Here is a 16,642-nt window from a genome sequence, read left to right as displayed (position 1 = left end):
GGTTTTAGGTGAATCAGTGCAAGATTAAAATATTGTTAATTGATAAATTTATTGTTGCTTCCTCAGGTTACAGAAGTGAATTTGAACAACATGTTGTGCCCAGCCATCTCAGATCCTTTTTATGGGCCCTGGTACCGGATCTGGGCCTCTGGACATCAGACTGTCATGACCATGACTCATGGGAAGCTCATAATTCTGCTGTTCCACAGCGCTGTCCCCACCTTCAAATGGAGCATGGACTTGCTTAGACTCCCAGCTAAGAAAATAGACTGAAATTCCTCCCCACAGAGTAGTTCATACAGCATCAGAGATATACTGGAAAACAGAGGGGGGATGAGAGGACAGTGGCTTTATACTTCTTCCCACAGTTTTTTGCCTCTAAACCACCTCTGTAATGAAGTGAGTTTTTGGGTTTTTTTACCTGCTGTTTCTCACTGCCTATTGCCAATGGCAAAATTAGTGGCCTTATTCTGGGGAAGGTTGGTGTTTTATACATTTTGTACAGATTACAGTAGAATCTTGCTAAGCCACCCTTTAAATTTAGGCCAGGACCTGTCCACATTCCAGCAAAGAGAGTGGCAGTGCTACCTCCTTTGGACTCATTTTCCATTAAAGAACAGCACCATTCTAGGATAGGAAACAATCTGAATTGTAGCACTCTCTGATGTGAACCAACGTGCTGAACTGCATCATCCTGGCTTAACTCTTAAAGCTGCAATGTTCCAAAATGGTCACAGGAAATGGTGCACACCCAATCTTCCAGTCAGAAGTGTAAAACAGTGAGGTCCTAATGTATTTTCTTTAAGCTAGTTGAAAATGTTGGGGAACAATAACTCATTTTAAAAAAAGAAAAATCAACTACTGAATTTCTAAGCTGCAGTAGATAAGTATTTATCTAGTGAAGTCCCATCTTGATGCCTTGGAGATGCTTTTATTTTGGTGAAGGGAAAAAAAGGATGTTGTAATAATTTCAAAAGACCATGTTATGTGTAAGCCATGATAAGATATTGCATTCACTGTTCTGTCCTGATTTTGAACAAAATGGGTTTTTTTTCACTTACCTTAGACTGGAGAAGGAGTGGAGATACAAAATCCAATGTAAACATAAGTTGTTGGGTTTTTTATACTTAGTAGCTTTTGAAACATTCCTGCTGTGTCTGTGCTGATCCTCACTGACCAGACTGCTTGGTGAGAAACCAAATGAAACTCTGTTCTCTCCCTACAGCTCTGCTCTATCATGTGTACTGATTTTAAAATACAGCTCTAGAGAGGAATATCAAATCAGTGCAGGCCTCTGCTGCAAAGAACACGTTCCAGTTTAGTAGCATGACCCATCAAGATGTCTTTTGGAGAACAGGATGGAGGTGGGCACAATGCTCAACTGCGTGTACCTGCTCCAATTTTGCAGGAAGAGAAACCACTGGGCAGAAAAAAGGGAAATCCTGACTGTGTTCTTCCAGAATTGTGAGTCCATTATGCAAACTGTTGTGTTTCAGGGCTGCAGGTTTTTCTTGTACAGAACTTTGTGGGAATTTATAGATTCATTTTGTTGTCAAAGCTGTGACTTGTAAGATAAACCAAAACCATCATACCTCCTCCAGCTGCATCACCTGAAGGTTTGTGCTGAAGTTAAGGTACAGACATTTATACCTCAGGAAGCAAAAGTAAGTTGAGGGTTTGTTTGTTTTTTTTTTTTTTTCCTTAAAAAAGAAAAAAAATTCCTTTGAAGTAGCCACTTAATCCCTCACAAATATTTTTACTCAAATGTTGTACACCTCAGTCAGAAATACATTGTCCCAGATTCTGATTTACAAACTGGTTTCTGGATTTTTCCCATGCCTTGCTGTATGTGTGGTATAGATATAAAAATACACTATATGCTCACAACTTGAGAACATGCAGCATGTACCTAAACTACCCCTCAGGCACATACAGCTGGTGTTAGTTAGTATTACAATAGAAGGACTTAAGACAAATTTTGCAAGTATTTAGCATTATTATTTGCTTAACTTATGGGGTTTGGTTCGTTTTCTTTTAGTTCCTTTTTCTTTTTTTTTTTTTCTTTTTTCCCTGTCAGGATACTGTAGTTTCTGGAAACACTTCCTAAATAGGAGCCTTCTCTTTTTTTCCTTTTTTAAACAATAGCATTTCCTATCTGTAATCACCTGCCTCAGGGCATTCTAAACAAGTATAAAGCAGCTGCTGTTTGTCACCATTGTCCCTCTGGTCAATTAAAACTGCGGGAGCAATTAAATGAGCTCAAGTGTCTCACTCAGTGCAGGCTCTTTGCTTGCAGAGCAGAATTTTCGAGCTCTTCTGGCTGATTAAAATTCAGTGGCAGGAGTGTGAGCAGAGCTGACAGGGCCGTCCCTGGGCATGGAAAGGGATTCCTGGTGCAGAGCTGCTGCCAGTGGCTGCCCCTGCCTTCCCTGCTGATCCCTCCTGGGCTTTTCCCTGACGCTGCTCCGGCTGTTTTGAGTCCCACAGAAATTGGAGATCGTTTCACCACATGGAGTTTGCTGATGGAGCTGCTCAGCAGAGCCAGTGGGGCACTTTGTACTGTCCCAAATCCTGTGTGGGCACATTCTGGAGCTTGCTGAATCTTTCATCCCAATTTAAAATGGCTCTGAACAAGGCATGAGAGTAGAGAGGTAACCAAGTACTGCACTCAAGGATTTTAGAGGTACTGCAGCTGCAGTGAAGGAATCAAATGGTGCAGCTGGAGGCAGGTGTGAAGGCAGGCAGTGCAACCTTCACCTTTTTAAAGCTTTCTTGCTGTGCAGTGTCAGTGAGGCTGGTTGAGTTAGAACTGAACCATTTAGGCTGGAAAACCCCTGAGTTCATCAAGCCAAGCACTAACCCAGCACTGCCAAGCCCACCACTCATCTTTATCCCCAAGTGCCACACCTACACATCCTTTAAATCCCTCCAGGCTTGGTGACTCCACCACCTTGTGCCATGGAAGAGCTGTTGAGGATCCCTGCAGTGCTGTTTTTTCCAGGGATTCAGACACTGCAGTGTCTGAGCTGGATCAATTTATTTTAACTTCCTCTTTTAAGCACCAAAGGAGAATTTTCATCTTGTTTCTTTTGAAGGGTGCAAAGGAACAGCTCTTGCCCATGTGTTTATAAATGGATGGAAAGCCAGAGTCTATGAACACACACCTGGAGCTGGTTTTGGTTCAGCTTCTCAGCTCAGAGCTGCTGCCTTGGTGAGCCTGGGAAACAGGAAAGGTCAGTCCATTTGCAGTCCAGTCAAACCTTGAGGTTAGAGAGTATCTAATTGTAGGTTTCTGGCCACAGAGTTTTGATATTTCTGTATATTTGGTAATTTTATAAAGTTCAGTGGTATTTTTCACAAATGGCTATTTGCAGCTGTTAATTGACTGTACTTTTATGTCCTAAGTCTTGCATCTAAATCAGAACCATTTGTTTTCTATGCATCCATAGCTAATGGGAAACAGTTGTGGTGTTTTCTTCGGTGTTGCAGTTGTATCACTCTGGGTGGATCCTTTGGAATTAAATTTGTCCTTAGAGGTAACAATGCTCTAATAAAGCCAAACCCCAGGAAGAGGGTATATGTCAGCCCTGCTGGGAGGGTTCTGCTTTGGTGTTTTCAGTTCTACAGTGACAGGACTCATGAATCTGTTGATTTTTGTGATCTCGTACTTCAAGTGATATTGCTGTAAATCTCTCTTGCAGCTGTTGGTGTAACTTCGTCAAAGCCAAGCTGTTTTATACATAATTTTATTTTTCTTTGGGGTCAATTTTGTACTTTTAAAAACTATCTCTGCATTTCCTGAGTCGTTATCCCAATGCTGCAGAGGACACAGCAGGCAGGGCAGTGAGCACACCCTGCTCTCCCCAACCACACTGTGCCAGGGGCTGGGCTGGAGCTGCAGGGGGGCTGCAGGAACCTGGGGGGCTGCAGGAACCTGGGGGGCTGCCCACCCCACACTCCATTCCCAGCATGGCATTATCCAGGCACAGAATGGGTTGGCGAGGGCAAGGATGGACCTGGATGGGCTCAACTGCCACATATGCTGTTAGTTCTGAATAATTTGTAAGTGTTATAAATTTTGTAAACTTTTTAATGTGCTAAACTTTGGTTATGAGGTAACATTTACAAATAAGGGGTAATTTGTGTACTTGTTTTCGTATTTTGCTCTGGTGGGCTTTTTTTGCTGTTGTGCCCTAAGTCCAGATCATTGGGCAAATAGTTGTTAAACCTCGGAATTAAAACAAATAAATGCATTTTACTGGATACTGGATAGTTTTGTCATCATTCTAATTGTGCCAGGGCTGAGTCTGTCTTGCTTAGGGCTTTTTATAACTAGGTAAGAGTCAGAGAGGTACTTAATATTAGCTCTTTATAAATCAGGTAAGAAGATGGAGGCTTCTGTCTGAAAGGCTCTGCCTTGTCTACCTTGCACACAGCAGTTCCTGGGAGAACAGGGACTGGGATTTCTGGAATTCGAAGCAGTTCCGTGTGACCTGTGCCTGTTCCTGTCAGCCAGCAGCAGTTCACAGGCACAGCTCCCTGCTGGCTGTAAATCCTTTATCACTGTCCTTGTCTTTCAGGTGCAGAGCTCGGGGAACTGCTTCAGCACAAGGATGATGCTTCTCCCCAGCCTGGGCAATGTCCTGTAGTTCCCATTTCACAGCTTTAGCAGAAGATGGTAGAACGTGCACAGAAGTATCCAGCCCACACCTTTGTTCAGAAAGCTGCAGTAGCGCTCAGTCCCACACAGCAGGATGGTAAAGTAGTTTTAATGCACTTTGCTTCTGGCTGTAATAAACATGATTGCAGCCTAGTTAAATGTATTCCTGTGACCCAGTACAGCTCAGACAAGCAGGTTATTACCTCGTGTGCGGTTCTTGGCAAATACTGTTCTTGGAAAAAGAACAGACTGGATGTGCCCACCCTGTGTGATTATATATCCATTGCAGAGGGTTTCATTTTTCATGTGGCTGGGGAAAAGAATCAATTCTCCAGCCTGATTTCTCTGGAGAGTACAAAGACTGAGGAAACAGCTTAAGCAGAAATGCAGTGTGAAGTGCTATAGGGCAGCCTGAGCTGAACCAAGCAAGCAGTTTCCCACTGCAGGCACTGCTGATTATCGTCAGCATCTCTCCATAGCTAATTGGGAATCAGCTTTTATTGTTTAATAACAAATATGCAAGAATAAGCAAGTTTCTACATCTGAAACATCTGGTTTGATTTTTACAGCATGGGAATTGGAGAGCTGGTTAAAGCAGTGAGGAGTGGAAACTCAGTGTAGGAAGAGGTAACTGGCTCTGCCTTTCAATGGCTCAATGGTTTTAGATTAGGTTTTGTGTAGGTTTTACACAGTTCAGACTAATGCTACCAAATCTGTGAGCCAGCTTCCATCACTGGTTTAGTTTTTCCCCAGGCAGGTTTCCCTCCAGAGGTTTGTTCATCTCCTAAATCAAGGCAAGTGAAGTCAGGGCTGCAAACACTTCAGAATCCCTGGGTTCTACTGCTCTGCTTTCAGATTTGCATCTGCAGCCAGCAGAGCTGTTAATGCAGCACGAGGCAAGCAAAGCCCTTCTAAACTCAGAGCTGAGTTCCAGGGAGATGGAATGCTTTGTCTTAGGAATTATCCCAGAGGAAATACACTCCCTCTAACTCAGACTCAGCAGAAAGTGTCTCTCAGTGCACCAAGAATTTGGCTGAGGGACCAGAGTTCTCCAGCTCGATTTTGGCATCAGCTGTGCTGCTGCTTTGACAGAGATTCTCCAACACTCGCTGCCACAAGGCTCTGTTGAACAATCTGGCTCTAAGGGGTACCCGTGCTGTGCTGCTGACACCACAACTGGTTCTGCAAAGAAGTTTTGCTTCAAAAGATTGAAACCCCTTGTGCCTCTCACAGGAGGGAGCTCAGGCCTGGGCAGAATTCCATGTGTAAAGTCAGACATTAGAAGTATAAAACTGAACTGGCAATTGACAGAAATACAGATAAATACACTGAGATAAATAACTGATGCAGCTGATATAAATGGTGATTTCACTGAGAGTGTTTAGTGAAAGCTGCATGTACCTGTCCCCAGTTTGTTCCCACAGCAGGCAAAAGGGAAAGACAGGAAAATATCTCTAACACACCATCAGCCTGTGGCATTAACACCAGGTACAAATGCTTCAATAAAAACACTGACCAAGCCACACAATTAAGCAGAGAAACATAAAAAGAAATGGTGATTCTTTTTCCTTATTTTATTGGGTAAATGATTGAAAAGGTAATAACAATAGTGTTAAAACTACTACAATATCTTTCCACAGCCATATCTCACAGACCCACAGATAACCTTCTAGCATTTTTTTTTCTTTTTCCTCATTTTTCTCTTTTTAAGCCGTACTTAAAATGCCCGTTTCAACAGTTTCTTCACACTAATAGCAATTCAATGTGGAAGGAAGAAGGATCTAGTTAGAAAGGAAGGGGGTTCAGGTAATCTGTGATGTTACTGTAATCAATTGAGTTGCTAAGGAAGGAAGGAAAAGACCGAGGCCTTTCAAGCTACTCCAGGTAGCTCTAAGCCCACTGCCTGTCACCATGGCATTGAAGATAACTCAAGATGCTGGTGAACAATTTTAAGTAAGTTCGTTGGTTTTTTCTTTTTTTTTTTTTTTTTTTTTTGTAACATATAAAACACTAAAATAACTTAGAAACTAGATCCAAATATCTTGAAAAGAATCAACTTTGATATACAAAAACAGTCATAAGTTGTTACAAAAGTTTCAAACAAAAGTTTGTTTTCTCAGTGCGTTTATGTACCAGCGCAATTACTGAGTCCAGAGCAAAGAAAGGTTTTTCTTTTTTATTTTTTTTTTCTTTAACAGTAATAAAAAATGAGGAAAACATATCTTTGTATATAAAGAATCATTGCTGGTCTTAAGAATAAATGTAACCAGAAACCCTTAAATCTGAGAGGCACACTTTGGGTTTCTCTTTTTATTTTTTTTTTTAACCTTTTTTTTTTTTTTTAAACATAAAATGAAAGTCACCAGTTTATTTAAATTGAGGAGATACTCAAGACTCCCCAAATAAACTTAATTCAATTAACATCACTAGCAAAAATCAGTTAGAAACTGTACAAAAATAAAAAAGTGAACACATTTAATCCTGCAGGGATTTTGGAAGGACTGGAAGGCAGGCTTTAGGAGCAGCATTTGGGCATGGCTGGAGGCTTCTTTGGTTCGATCTAACACAGGTAAGAGATGTAACCTACTCCAGACAAGAGTTTGAAAAACCCGCACAGTTGAAGACAAGTAGAGGTCCGTATACAAACTCCAGGTGTGCCAGGGCTGTGCCCACCTTGGTTCCAGAGCGGGGTGAGGTCAGGGCCGGAGCAGCATCCGCTGGGATGGCAGCAGGAAGGACACTTGAAGCATCACCGAGTAACAGCTTCGTGTCAAGTCTATGGTTTGGTTGTCTAACTCAGTTTACAGAACAGAGTTTTTAGGAACATTAGGCAAGAGAATTAAAAAAAAAACCAAAAAACAAACCAAAACTCAACAATCTCTTCAATGGAATAAGGCAAACTGAGTAGTGCTCATTTAAAAAAAAAAAAAAATCAGCATTTCAACTCAACAAAGGGTGAAATAAGCTACTTGGTTGTACCTTAATTTCTATAAAGTACCCCAAATGAAAAACAGATCTGTAGCTAACCCCGACAATCCAGCTAAAAGCTACTAAATGTAACTAGGAGGGAATGCCATTTGTGAGAGCAATTGGTGATCAGCTTTAAGCAGACAGACCTATTCTGTGCCAGTGCGTGTCACAGTGAGCTGCACTTTGTTTGGTACAAAGAATCCCACAATTACAGAGAAACAATCTGCAGCAGTTCAGCACCGTGTGCTGAGGAGGTAGGTGCCTTAGAAACACTGTAGGTAGATGATTATTCCAATCTTTTTTAAAAAAAAAAAAATCATACAATCTGATTGACCACAGACTCTGTAACAGTTTTTTAATTAGTGATACAAAACTCTGGTCCAGAAGGGTCTGGCATGAGCTCGGTTCAAAAGCACACCTTTACAGTTTGTATAACACCCTTGAACTGTATTTTTAAGCAACAGCTACTAAGAGATAGACAAAAATGCATTGTGCATTATGCTGTATACAAAAAGGAGACAAAACTATCCTTTTCTCCCCCAAGCCATGGTGGGAAGTATTGCTGACCTTGTCCTTAAAATCCTGCAGGATTGTTTATTCATCAGTATATCATTATTACACTGGTAAGAAATTCTGTATAACATCTGCATATATCGAAGATTTCTTAAAAAATCTGATATGATTTTAGATCCGCATGACCAGTCACGTGACCTTCTTGAGGTTGATTAGCACCTTTCAATACATATATATTTTTATATATAATAGATCTTTTTAAAAAACTTCTAACAATGAGCTCATGCAGAAGCACGAGCGAGCTGTAACGAGATGACAGATAAAGATGGGGTTGGATGACTTTTTTTTTTCGCAGCAGAATGATTTCAGTTTGTGCTCAGGTTCCCTATAAGGGCAAGAAAAAAACCAAAAACCACAACTCTATCAGGTAGCCACTTGTTCACATTTCCACTTGAAGGCTAATTCATCTAAAAGTGTTCCCCAAGTAGAAACAAGACAACAATATCACCCAAAATAGCCTCTGTATAAACATCTACTCATTTTTGCAGCTTCTGGCTGGCATCTCTTGGCTCCTGAAATTTCAGGCCCTCCACTTATAAATTAAGGCATCGCAACTGAAAATGGTAACATTTGGACATGAATGCTGTGGATGAAGGAATACCAAAGACCTTCTACAAGAACCTCCATAGAAATTAAGTGGCAGACCTAACCTCACATAAGGGATGAGCATAATTTATCCTCATCTGACTTTGAAACTCTATTGAAACACTTTTACAGTTAACCCAATTTCTTTTTTTTAACAACTGAATTTTATCGATTTGATTTTTATATCTCTGTGTATTTACGAACATTCATTATTCAAAGGAACTGGAATTTCTGCTTCCTGTGGTTTACTCACGCAGATTAGGAAGGTCTTTTCTGTACCAGGCTGCCTGTGCAGGCACAGGAGGAAGGAGTGAGCTCCTGCCATCGAATTGCCGTGCAAACAGACCACACATACCTTTGACTAAATCCTATTTTTACGGCAGAAAAAAGTTCCAATCAGTTTTCTTTCTTCTACCGTGTGGAGGGGTATCAGAATTATTACACAGTACTTACAGCTCTCAAGCACTATACCTGCAATAGATGAAAACATGTAACATTATGGCATGCCTGTCCTGGCTCTCTCACAGCAGTCTTTTCTTCTTTTATTAAACAAAAGATAACTTGATCCAACTATTCATGACTTGATGAAACTCATTAAGTTCAAGAGCAGATGAAAGAACAAAACGGGGATTTCTCTTTTCCAAAATAAGTTTGCTAATAATAATAGTAATAATAATAAAAAAATCTCACTTTAAAGAGAAAGAAAACGTCCAAAACCCTGATGCCAGAGCAGCCTCAACAGGGTTTGCGAGAATGTCTGGAGTATATGTTTTCCATGAATTTCATATATAAGTATATAATTATGTTATAGTCAAAGGCACTAAAATCTAAATCCATTTTCTTCCTAATATGACATCTGCTACTCACCAATCAGTTTTTAGGACACAAATATCACTGCTAATTTGAGTCATCAGAAAGGCATCGTCTCATTACAGACGCGTTCTCGTGACTACAACCGTGGGCTGCCCGTGATTCCCGGCACAGGATGGGACACCAAGGGCTCCCGGACTGGATTGTGCCCTAGCATTTAGGCCACTTGATTCTGAAAATGCTGCCACGTTAACATCACCTCTCGCTGGACACGAGTTGCTTCTCTTCATCCCAAAAAAGCGTTCTGTATGTCAGCCTTGGTGCTCCGGCTGTTTGTGCTGGATCTGGAGATCCTGTACAGAGCTACATGGAATCTTTACTGTGGAGGTGAGATATCGTACACACAACGTCATTAAGAATATCGTGAAAATTCAATTCATTGTCTAGTTCCATACCTGAATCTGATATGTTTCATTCCCTATCACACCCGGTAATGCAAAAACCACGAATGCCTTTTTGCTAAGCAAAGCTTCCCTAACTGCAATCCTTAAACTCTTCCTTCCATCCACAGTTACAGAAAGCCTTGATTGATAATAACGTTAATGAAGTAGAAATTTAAATTCTCATAAAAAACCCCAGGGTATATGCTGCAAAAAAATCTGCAGTGAATCGATAATAGAAAGGGATGGGATCTTTGTGGTAACGCAGTTTTCCCTCCCGTTGCCGTGATGAGCCGAACCAGCTAAGGAGCCTCAGCACGGCAACGGAAACTATCATCATAAAATGGTACAGTAATAGAGATAGCTAGACCAAGAAGGGGCAGGGTCTCCTGGGAAGAGGTCTGCAGAGAGGTCCAGTGACTGGTCATGCGGCTCAGTGTCAGGAATAATGGTTGTACGGTGGAAGGGGGTGCCCAATACCATTCTGGAAGTGATGGTGCTGACGATGGGCAAGGTACTCCGTGTAGCTCATCGTCATCTTCTCACTGCGGTACCTGGCAAAGAGCACAGAGGCCAAGTCAGGAACTGCCACCAGAAATCAGCACCAGAAATGCTGCACGGCTGGTCTGGTTAGTGGGAAGAGCTCTGTACTTCTGATGCTGGGAATAACCAGCTTCAGCTGCACACGGGAGCTGCCGCAATTGTCAGGGTCATTTCCTGAACCACGTGGCAAATCACAACATATCTGCTTATGAAAAAATACCTTAAGCAAACAGAACTGTTAAAAATAGTTGCCTACTACATTGGTTGAAATAGAGGGAATAGAGAATGTCCTGCATCTTCAGCCAACCCTCTACAAAAACCTAGCAGGAAAAACCATAAACAAGCACTACAGGTTTTTGGGCTGTTTTTAAATAATCAGTATCAACCGTCTGCCAAACCCTGCTTTTAAAATTATCCCAGCTACAGTAAATGTAGTTACATTCTTTTTAGACTAGAATCATAGAATATCTCCAGTTGGAAGGGACCCATTAGGAACATCGAGCCCAGCTCCCTACTCCTCACGCAAGCACCTAAAATGAAACCATATGGTTAAAAGCATTGTTCAGACACCCCTTGGCTTCCTACAGGCTTGATGCCGTGGCTCTGGACAGCTTGTTCCAGTGCCTGACTACCTTCTCAGTAAAGAATATTTTCCTAATGTCCAGCCTGAACCTCCCCTGAGGCAGCTTCGTTCCCTCTCCTCGTGTTCTACTGCTGGTCACCTGAAAGAGGAGACAGGCAGTTCTGTTCCACTGCTCCACAAGAACCTGCAGACCCCAATGAGGTCTTTCTCAGCCCTCTCCAAACTGAACAAAACATGTGACCTCAGCTTCTCCTCCTAGAAGAATCCAGAATTTCAAACATTTATTGAGAGCCAAAGTCTTTATCTCCTTGAAGAAGGCAAATGATCAAAACTTCCCTATAACCTAAGATTTTAAAAAATCCTATTTCTTCATGCATGATTAAATAACTGGAGTTCAGCAGTCATTTACACTGCAGGCTTATGAAAATAAATTGCTTTAGAGGCATTCCTACAGCCTCATCTACCCTTCACCACCTAACAACAATATCATGGGCACAGTATCTGCTGCTAATTCTGAAATACTTTGGCTGCTACAAACCAAGGGAGCCCTCAAGAACTAAATTAGCAAAACCAAACTAAACTAGTATGAAATAAACTACTGCATTTTCATCCCCACTGCTGGGAATACCCTGCCATAGTTTCACTGGCTGTCAAAGCAGGGCATGGCTTGCATGTCTCACACCTTAAGATAAGGGAAGCCTGTACTCCACAGGGCATAACCCAAAGGTTTCTCTGAGGATCCAGCAGATTGGGGATCTCAGGGGCCTCCATGACAATACAGCAGCACCATCTGCCCAAATAAATCAAACGAGCAAGTAATCCCTGTTAACCACAGCCCTGAACAACCACTACAGCCAAAAAACCCTCAGTGAGGAGCCAGAGCTGCAACGCTGCAGAGTCATCAACCCAAATATGGAAATATCCAAACACTGTGGTATTGAACAGCCACCTGTTCCTCCTTAGTGCCACTCACCCCTGTGCAAGGCTTCTCCTGAGTCTGTACTGCTCTTGTAGAAACAGATCATGAATGAAGAGTTGCCCATGTCCAGCTGCAGGAGCACTTACCAGGAAGGAGCACCTCCCAGCAGTACAACAGGGCTGTGTGCGGTCCCAGTGCATACCTGGTTAGCTTTATTGTTTTCCTGAATTCATTAGTAATCGGAGCTTTGTAGCCTCCTTTCCTCAACAAGGAATCTATGGTTTGAATGTGGTCCCATCCTGTTGAATTTTACAGGAGCACAAATTAGTGAGAAACGAAGCAACAGGAAGAGATGATGCAAAAGCACAGAACGGTGTGTGGTGCTGCTGAGAGCACAGGGGCTCTGCTGGCATTTGGGATAAACCAAAACGTGCTTCCCTCCTTCAGAAGAGCTCAAGGAAATACCACATTTAGGATTTCTTTACACACACAGCTCTACAACATGTATTTTTCACTCTGCAAACAATATATATTTTTCATCTCACAGCTGAAATATATTAAGGTGAACCCAATCTACTCAGGTGTCACAGACTGGGTGTGTGACACCAAACTTAACTTTTCCAAAATATTCAGGTATGATGATGTATCACAGCCACTTTAGATATTAGAAATGGTCATGACAATATGGAAAACTAAATTTCTATATAACATTCAAAATAATTATTAGTTGAACATACGCAGAGAACTTGAAATCAGACTCCTTTATATTTCCAGAGATATGGCTGATTTTAGAATAACTAGATATTAGAGGTGTCTGGATAACGAAAGAAGCGATGGATTAAAAATACAGATTCATTACTGTTCTCAGTAAAATCCTCATGCTATCCAAACCTCCTATTTATTTTAAAATTCTCATATTTTAAATAGCTGTTAAGACACGTTATTTCCTAAAGATGCAATAACTGGTTACATTGTTACATTAAAAAACCTGCAAAAACCACAGCAGATAGGGGCACATACAAAACACAAATGAGTAGTTCTGGAGACTTTAAAGAACCAAACTGAATTCATGGTCTACTAAAACTATTCAGAAATTTAGACACATTTCCCACACAGTTCCTGAATTTTAAAAATAGCTTGGAACACCTCTAGACTTTGAAGAAACTATCTAGAAACAGAATTATCAATTAAAAAGAATTCTCAGTAAAGATACCAGCTGAACCCTTTGTAGACAGACTAAAAAAAGGTTAAAAAAAAAAAAAAAAAGCAGCAGTAATGCAAACTGTAAATACTGAGACACACTATCAACCTTGGAAATAAAAGAACAGTGAGTGCTCAGAATCAGCAAAAGACTCTTCAACAAATCTGCTCTAGTTTTTTAAATTCACAAACTTAAGTCCGTGCCTTTACTAAAAGGGACTTTAAACAACATTATTTTGTACTTCCATATTGAAAATAATTTCCTTCCATCCATTGAAAACCCTGGGAAAGCCTGTTTGTAACAGGAATTGAGTACTAGCAGAAAGGACCTAACTGAAAAACAACTTCAGGAATTCAGGAATAAATCAGGGTTAAGGTAATTGCTCGGCCGTCCCAACATTTAACAAAGCTTCTTGCACCTCCCTTACATCCCAGCCTAGCAGCCACACAAAAACTGGCAGCTTGGAAGAACTGTTAGCCTGGCTGACAGCACTGTACCACCCCTCCACATTTTATGTGCCTATAGCTACGCTGCATTTATGACTGGCTTAAAAACCAGCTACACTTTACTGAATCCCTCTGGGAGACTGACACAGGCACGAAATTGGCGTTTTATAGAAGAGTCTTCTTACAGTTAAATATTGCTCCATCATCTGACATCAGTGCAAGGTCAAACACTGCATTTTAGATTTCTAGGAATGTTTAAATTCTTCACCAGATCATAGGAAAGAAAGTGCAACAATGACCTTGCTCCTTTGCAACCTCGGGTAGGTAGGTGGCCGTGCGCTTCGATCCTTTCTCGTTGATGAACTCTATCCTAATGCCGTGTACACCCACCTGCAAGAGATCGCCAGCTTGGTCAGTACGTGACCAGAGAAGGGACACAGCAGCTTTCTGACATGGGAAAAGCCCAAATGTGAACTCTCAGTGGTTAACAGTTTCACAGGTGAAGGGTTTTGAAAACTTATTAGAAAACCTTAAATGAAATAGGAGAGAGTAACTAAGCGACACAAGGCCCCTTATATTTTTGACCCCTGCATTCTTCTCTTGCTAATCAGGGCTTTCCAAATAAGAACAACTGTGAGAATCCATAAAATCCATCAGAATTCAGAAACACTGGAGTTCTGCATTATGCTTACTCTGTTGATAAAGTCTCACAAGTTCTGCAGCAAAATATAGAAAGGGCATAGAAAGTAAAAGCCTCTTTTTTTTGATACAGTATCAGTTATGAATCAACAGTTGCCCAAAGAACAAAGGTAAAAACCTTTGGGATAAAAAAGTCTTTCCCAGGGAAAATGTATTTTTTAACTTTGTTTTCAGCTTTTCCTTAAGGATGAATACTGGGGTCATCTTAGAAGTTTATTATTGAGACAATGAAACAGCACCTAATAATATTTATACACTATGGCATGCCAAGATCTAAATGCTATGGTTCTTATGGTTCTAAGAAGTGCAGTTTCTATTGAATATACTTTTTTTATGTCTAAATACAACAGAAAGCCTCTTCTTTTGCCAAAGAATTTCTAAATATTTAGTCAGGCTAAGTTATTATTGCAAGGAAATACTGTAGCTTTTGTGGTGTCTCTGGCATTATAATGTCTGCCATTCTATGACAATCTCAACATTCTTCTTATGTCCAGTCAAAAACAGTTTCAAAGAGGACTGAGGAATGTAACATGATGACTGAGATGAGGAGTTCATCTTAAGTCAAGTACCTTGTTTTTCGCAAGTGTCTAATGCCAAATAATTTGGGGAAAAGAACATTACAGACGGATGCTTCCATCAGTATACACTGTCACACACACGTCAGCGTTTGCTTCTTAATCTCTTTTATGCTGCTGTTCCAAGAGGATGCATGCAGCTTTCCTAGAACCTGGCAATTAGGACAGATTCAGCTCCACGTGTAAGCAGCATGAGAGCAATGATTTACGTGGCCTCACCACATAAAGACTTCGTGAGGTCTGTGCAGGACACCGGCTCTGAAAGTGAACAAAGTTTGGGGGAAGGCGAACGTCTCTACAAGCTAAGGGAAGCAGCTTGTTCTGGGATTGCAGTTTTGTGCAGTGCTTGTTTCCAGGAGCAGACACCAGACCGTTGACTTCCACACTGGAACACCAGAGTCAACGGACTGAGGAACCAGCAAGATGCTGCAATGGAGGCCTCAGGACACCCTTGCTCAGCCAGCACCTTCCTTGATGGAGTCTTAGACACCAAAACAACTGTGCAGAACACTCGAGTGCCTCTGTGGGCAAACCCACAACTTTATTCCATCTGCACAGCTCAGACTCCTGAGGTGATGACAGTTTTACCAAAAAAGTGTCTTTTGAATCTATGCACAAAACCACTGTACAGAGTGCAAAACAGTGACAGCTACACTAACATGTGCAGATCATTTCAGCAGTGTGACCACAGCGATAGATGTTCGTTTTCATGAAAGATCTCTGACATTCTTACCTCCCAATCCATGTAGTCACACACATCTTCAAAGTTAGTGAGTAGAGACACTGAGCAGAAAAGCCGTGGCAGCTCGTCCCTCGTCACTGGGGGGAAACGACTATCTTTAAGGGCACTGTTGGAGACAAAACACAATTTCAAAGGATTTTTTTTTTTTTTTTTTAAATTTCAAGGATTTAATCTGAAGAGTATAAGGGAGAAAAAAGGAATCCTGATGAAATGATGACCGGTTTGATAATCCAGTCACCAGTGTAACACTCTGATCAACAGTCCTATTTTTTTCCTTAGACATTTGTTTTGGTTCTTGGCTGGCCAATCAGGTATGTTCTGAGGGTCATTCCTTCCTGAGCTGGTTTCGCTACTGTGACAATCTTATAATTACAGCAGAAAGCTTTTGAAAAAAAGTTACAAAAGCAACAGCTCTTCCACTTTCAACTCGTAAACCCCTTTCAAAAAGGATTAAGCTTCTCAACACAAAGTGCAGGGGGAAGTTCTACAGCCGGCAGTGATCAAACACTTAATACAGTAATCGAATCATAGAACTTAATTATTCCATGAAAAAAAGATCCAAACAAGCAGAATATTATCTAAAGAAGACTAACATTCCTGCTTACTAGCCGAGGTGAATTAAAAAAAGTGACAACATCCAAGGGCTCTACGGACCTGTAAACCTACAGGACTGGAGGAGGTTCTGCAAGGCAGATGTCGTGATTAGTAACAGGAAGCTTGCAAAGAGCTAATCCACGGCTGACACCGTTCTACAGACAAACACACCTAGTGGGGTGAAATCAACTGCACACCAGGGGAGCTACCTGTGCACAGGCCAGCACGCCTGGAACACGCAGCGAGCAGCGCCAGGGGTGAGAACAGCTGTAAAAACCTACTGGCACAAGTTTGGTTAGGAA

General features: G+C 41.4%; 2 protein-coding genes across 6 annotated transcripts in view; one reads left to right on the top strand and one right to left on the bottom strand.

Moving 5' to 3' along the window:
- TMEM164 (transmembrane protein 164) overlaps nt 1-4,263 on the top strand; it is a 38,768-nt gene extending 34,505 nt beyond the window's left edge. For 3 of the 4 annotated variants that reach the window (XM_040084258.2, XM_040084256.2, XM_040084257.1), the window contains one exon: nt 67-4,263. In XM_040084258.2, coding sequence (XP_039940192.1) covers nt 67-273 — 207 coding nt within the window. In that variant the 3' untranslated portion in view covers nt 274-4,263. The remainder of the gene's footprint in view (nt 1-66) is intronic. The other variant, XR_005703844.2, reaches the window with a different exon arrangement.
- A 1,956-nt stretch (nt 4,264-6,219) lies between these two features.
- AMMECR1 (AMMECR nuclear protein 1) overlaps nt 6,220-16,642 on the bottom strand; it is a 71,991-nt gene continuing 61,568 nt past the window's right edge. For both annotated transcript variants that reach the window (XM_040083956.2, XM_040083957.2), the window contains 4 exons: nt 15,738-15,852; nt 14,030-14,120; nt 12,286-12,382; nt 6,220-10,592 (listed from right to left, as the gene is read on the bottom strand). In XM_040083956.2, coding sequence (XP_039939890.2) covers nt 10,478-10,592; nt 12,286-12,382; nt 14,030-14,120; nt 15,738-15,852 — 418 coding nt within the window. In that variant the 3' untranslated portion in view covers nt 6,220-10,477. The remainder of the gene's footprint in view (nt 10,593-12,285; nt 12,383-14,029; nt 14,121-15,737; nt 15,853-16,642) is intronic.

The sequence above is a fragment of the Hirundo rustica genome, chromosome 21 (assembly GCF_015227805.2).
Source record: "Hirundo rustica isolate bHirRus1 chromosome 21, bHirRus1.pri.v3, whole genome shotgun sequence".
Taxonomy (NCBI): Eukaryota; Metazoa; Chordata; class Aves; order Passeriformes; family Hirundinidae; genus Hirundo; species Hirundo rustica.
Note: the sequence above shows the minus strand (reverse complement) of the source record. Positions and strands in the feature narration are given on the sequence as shown.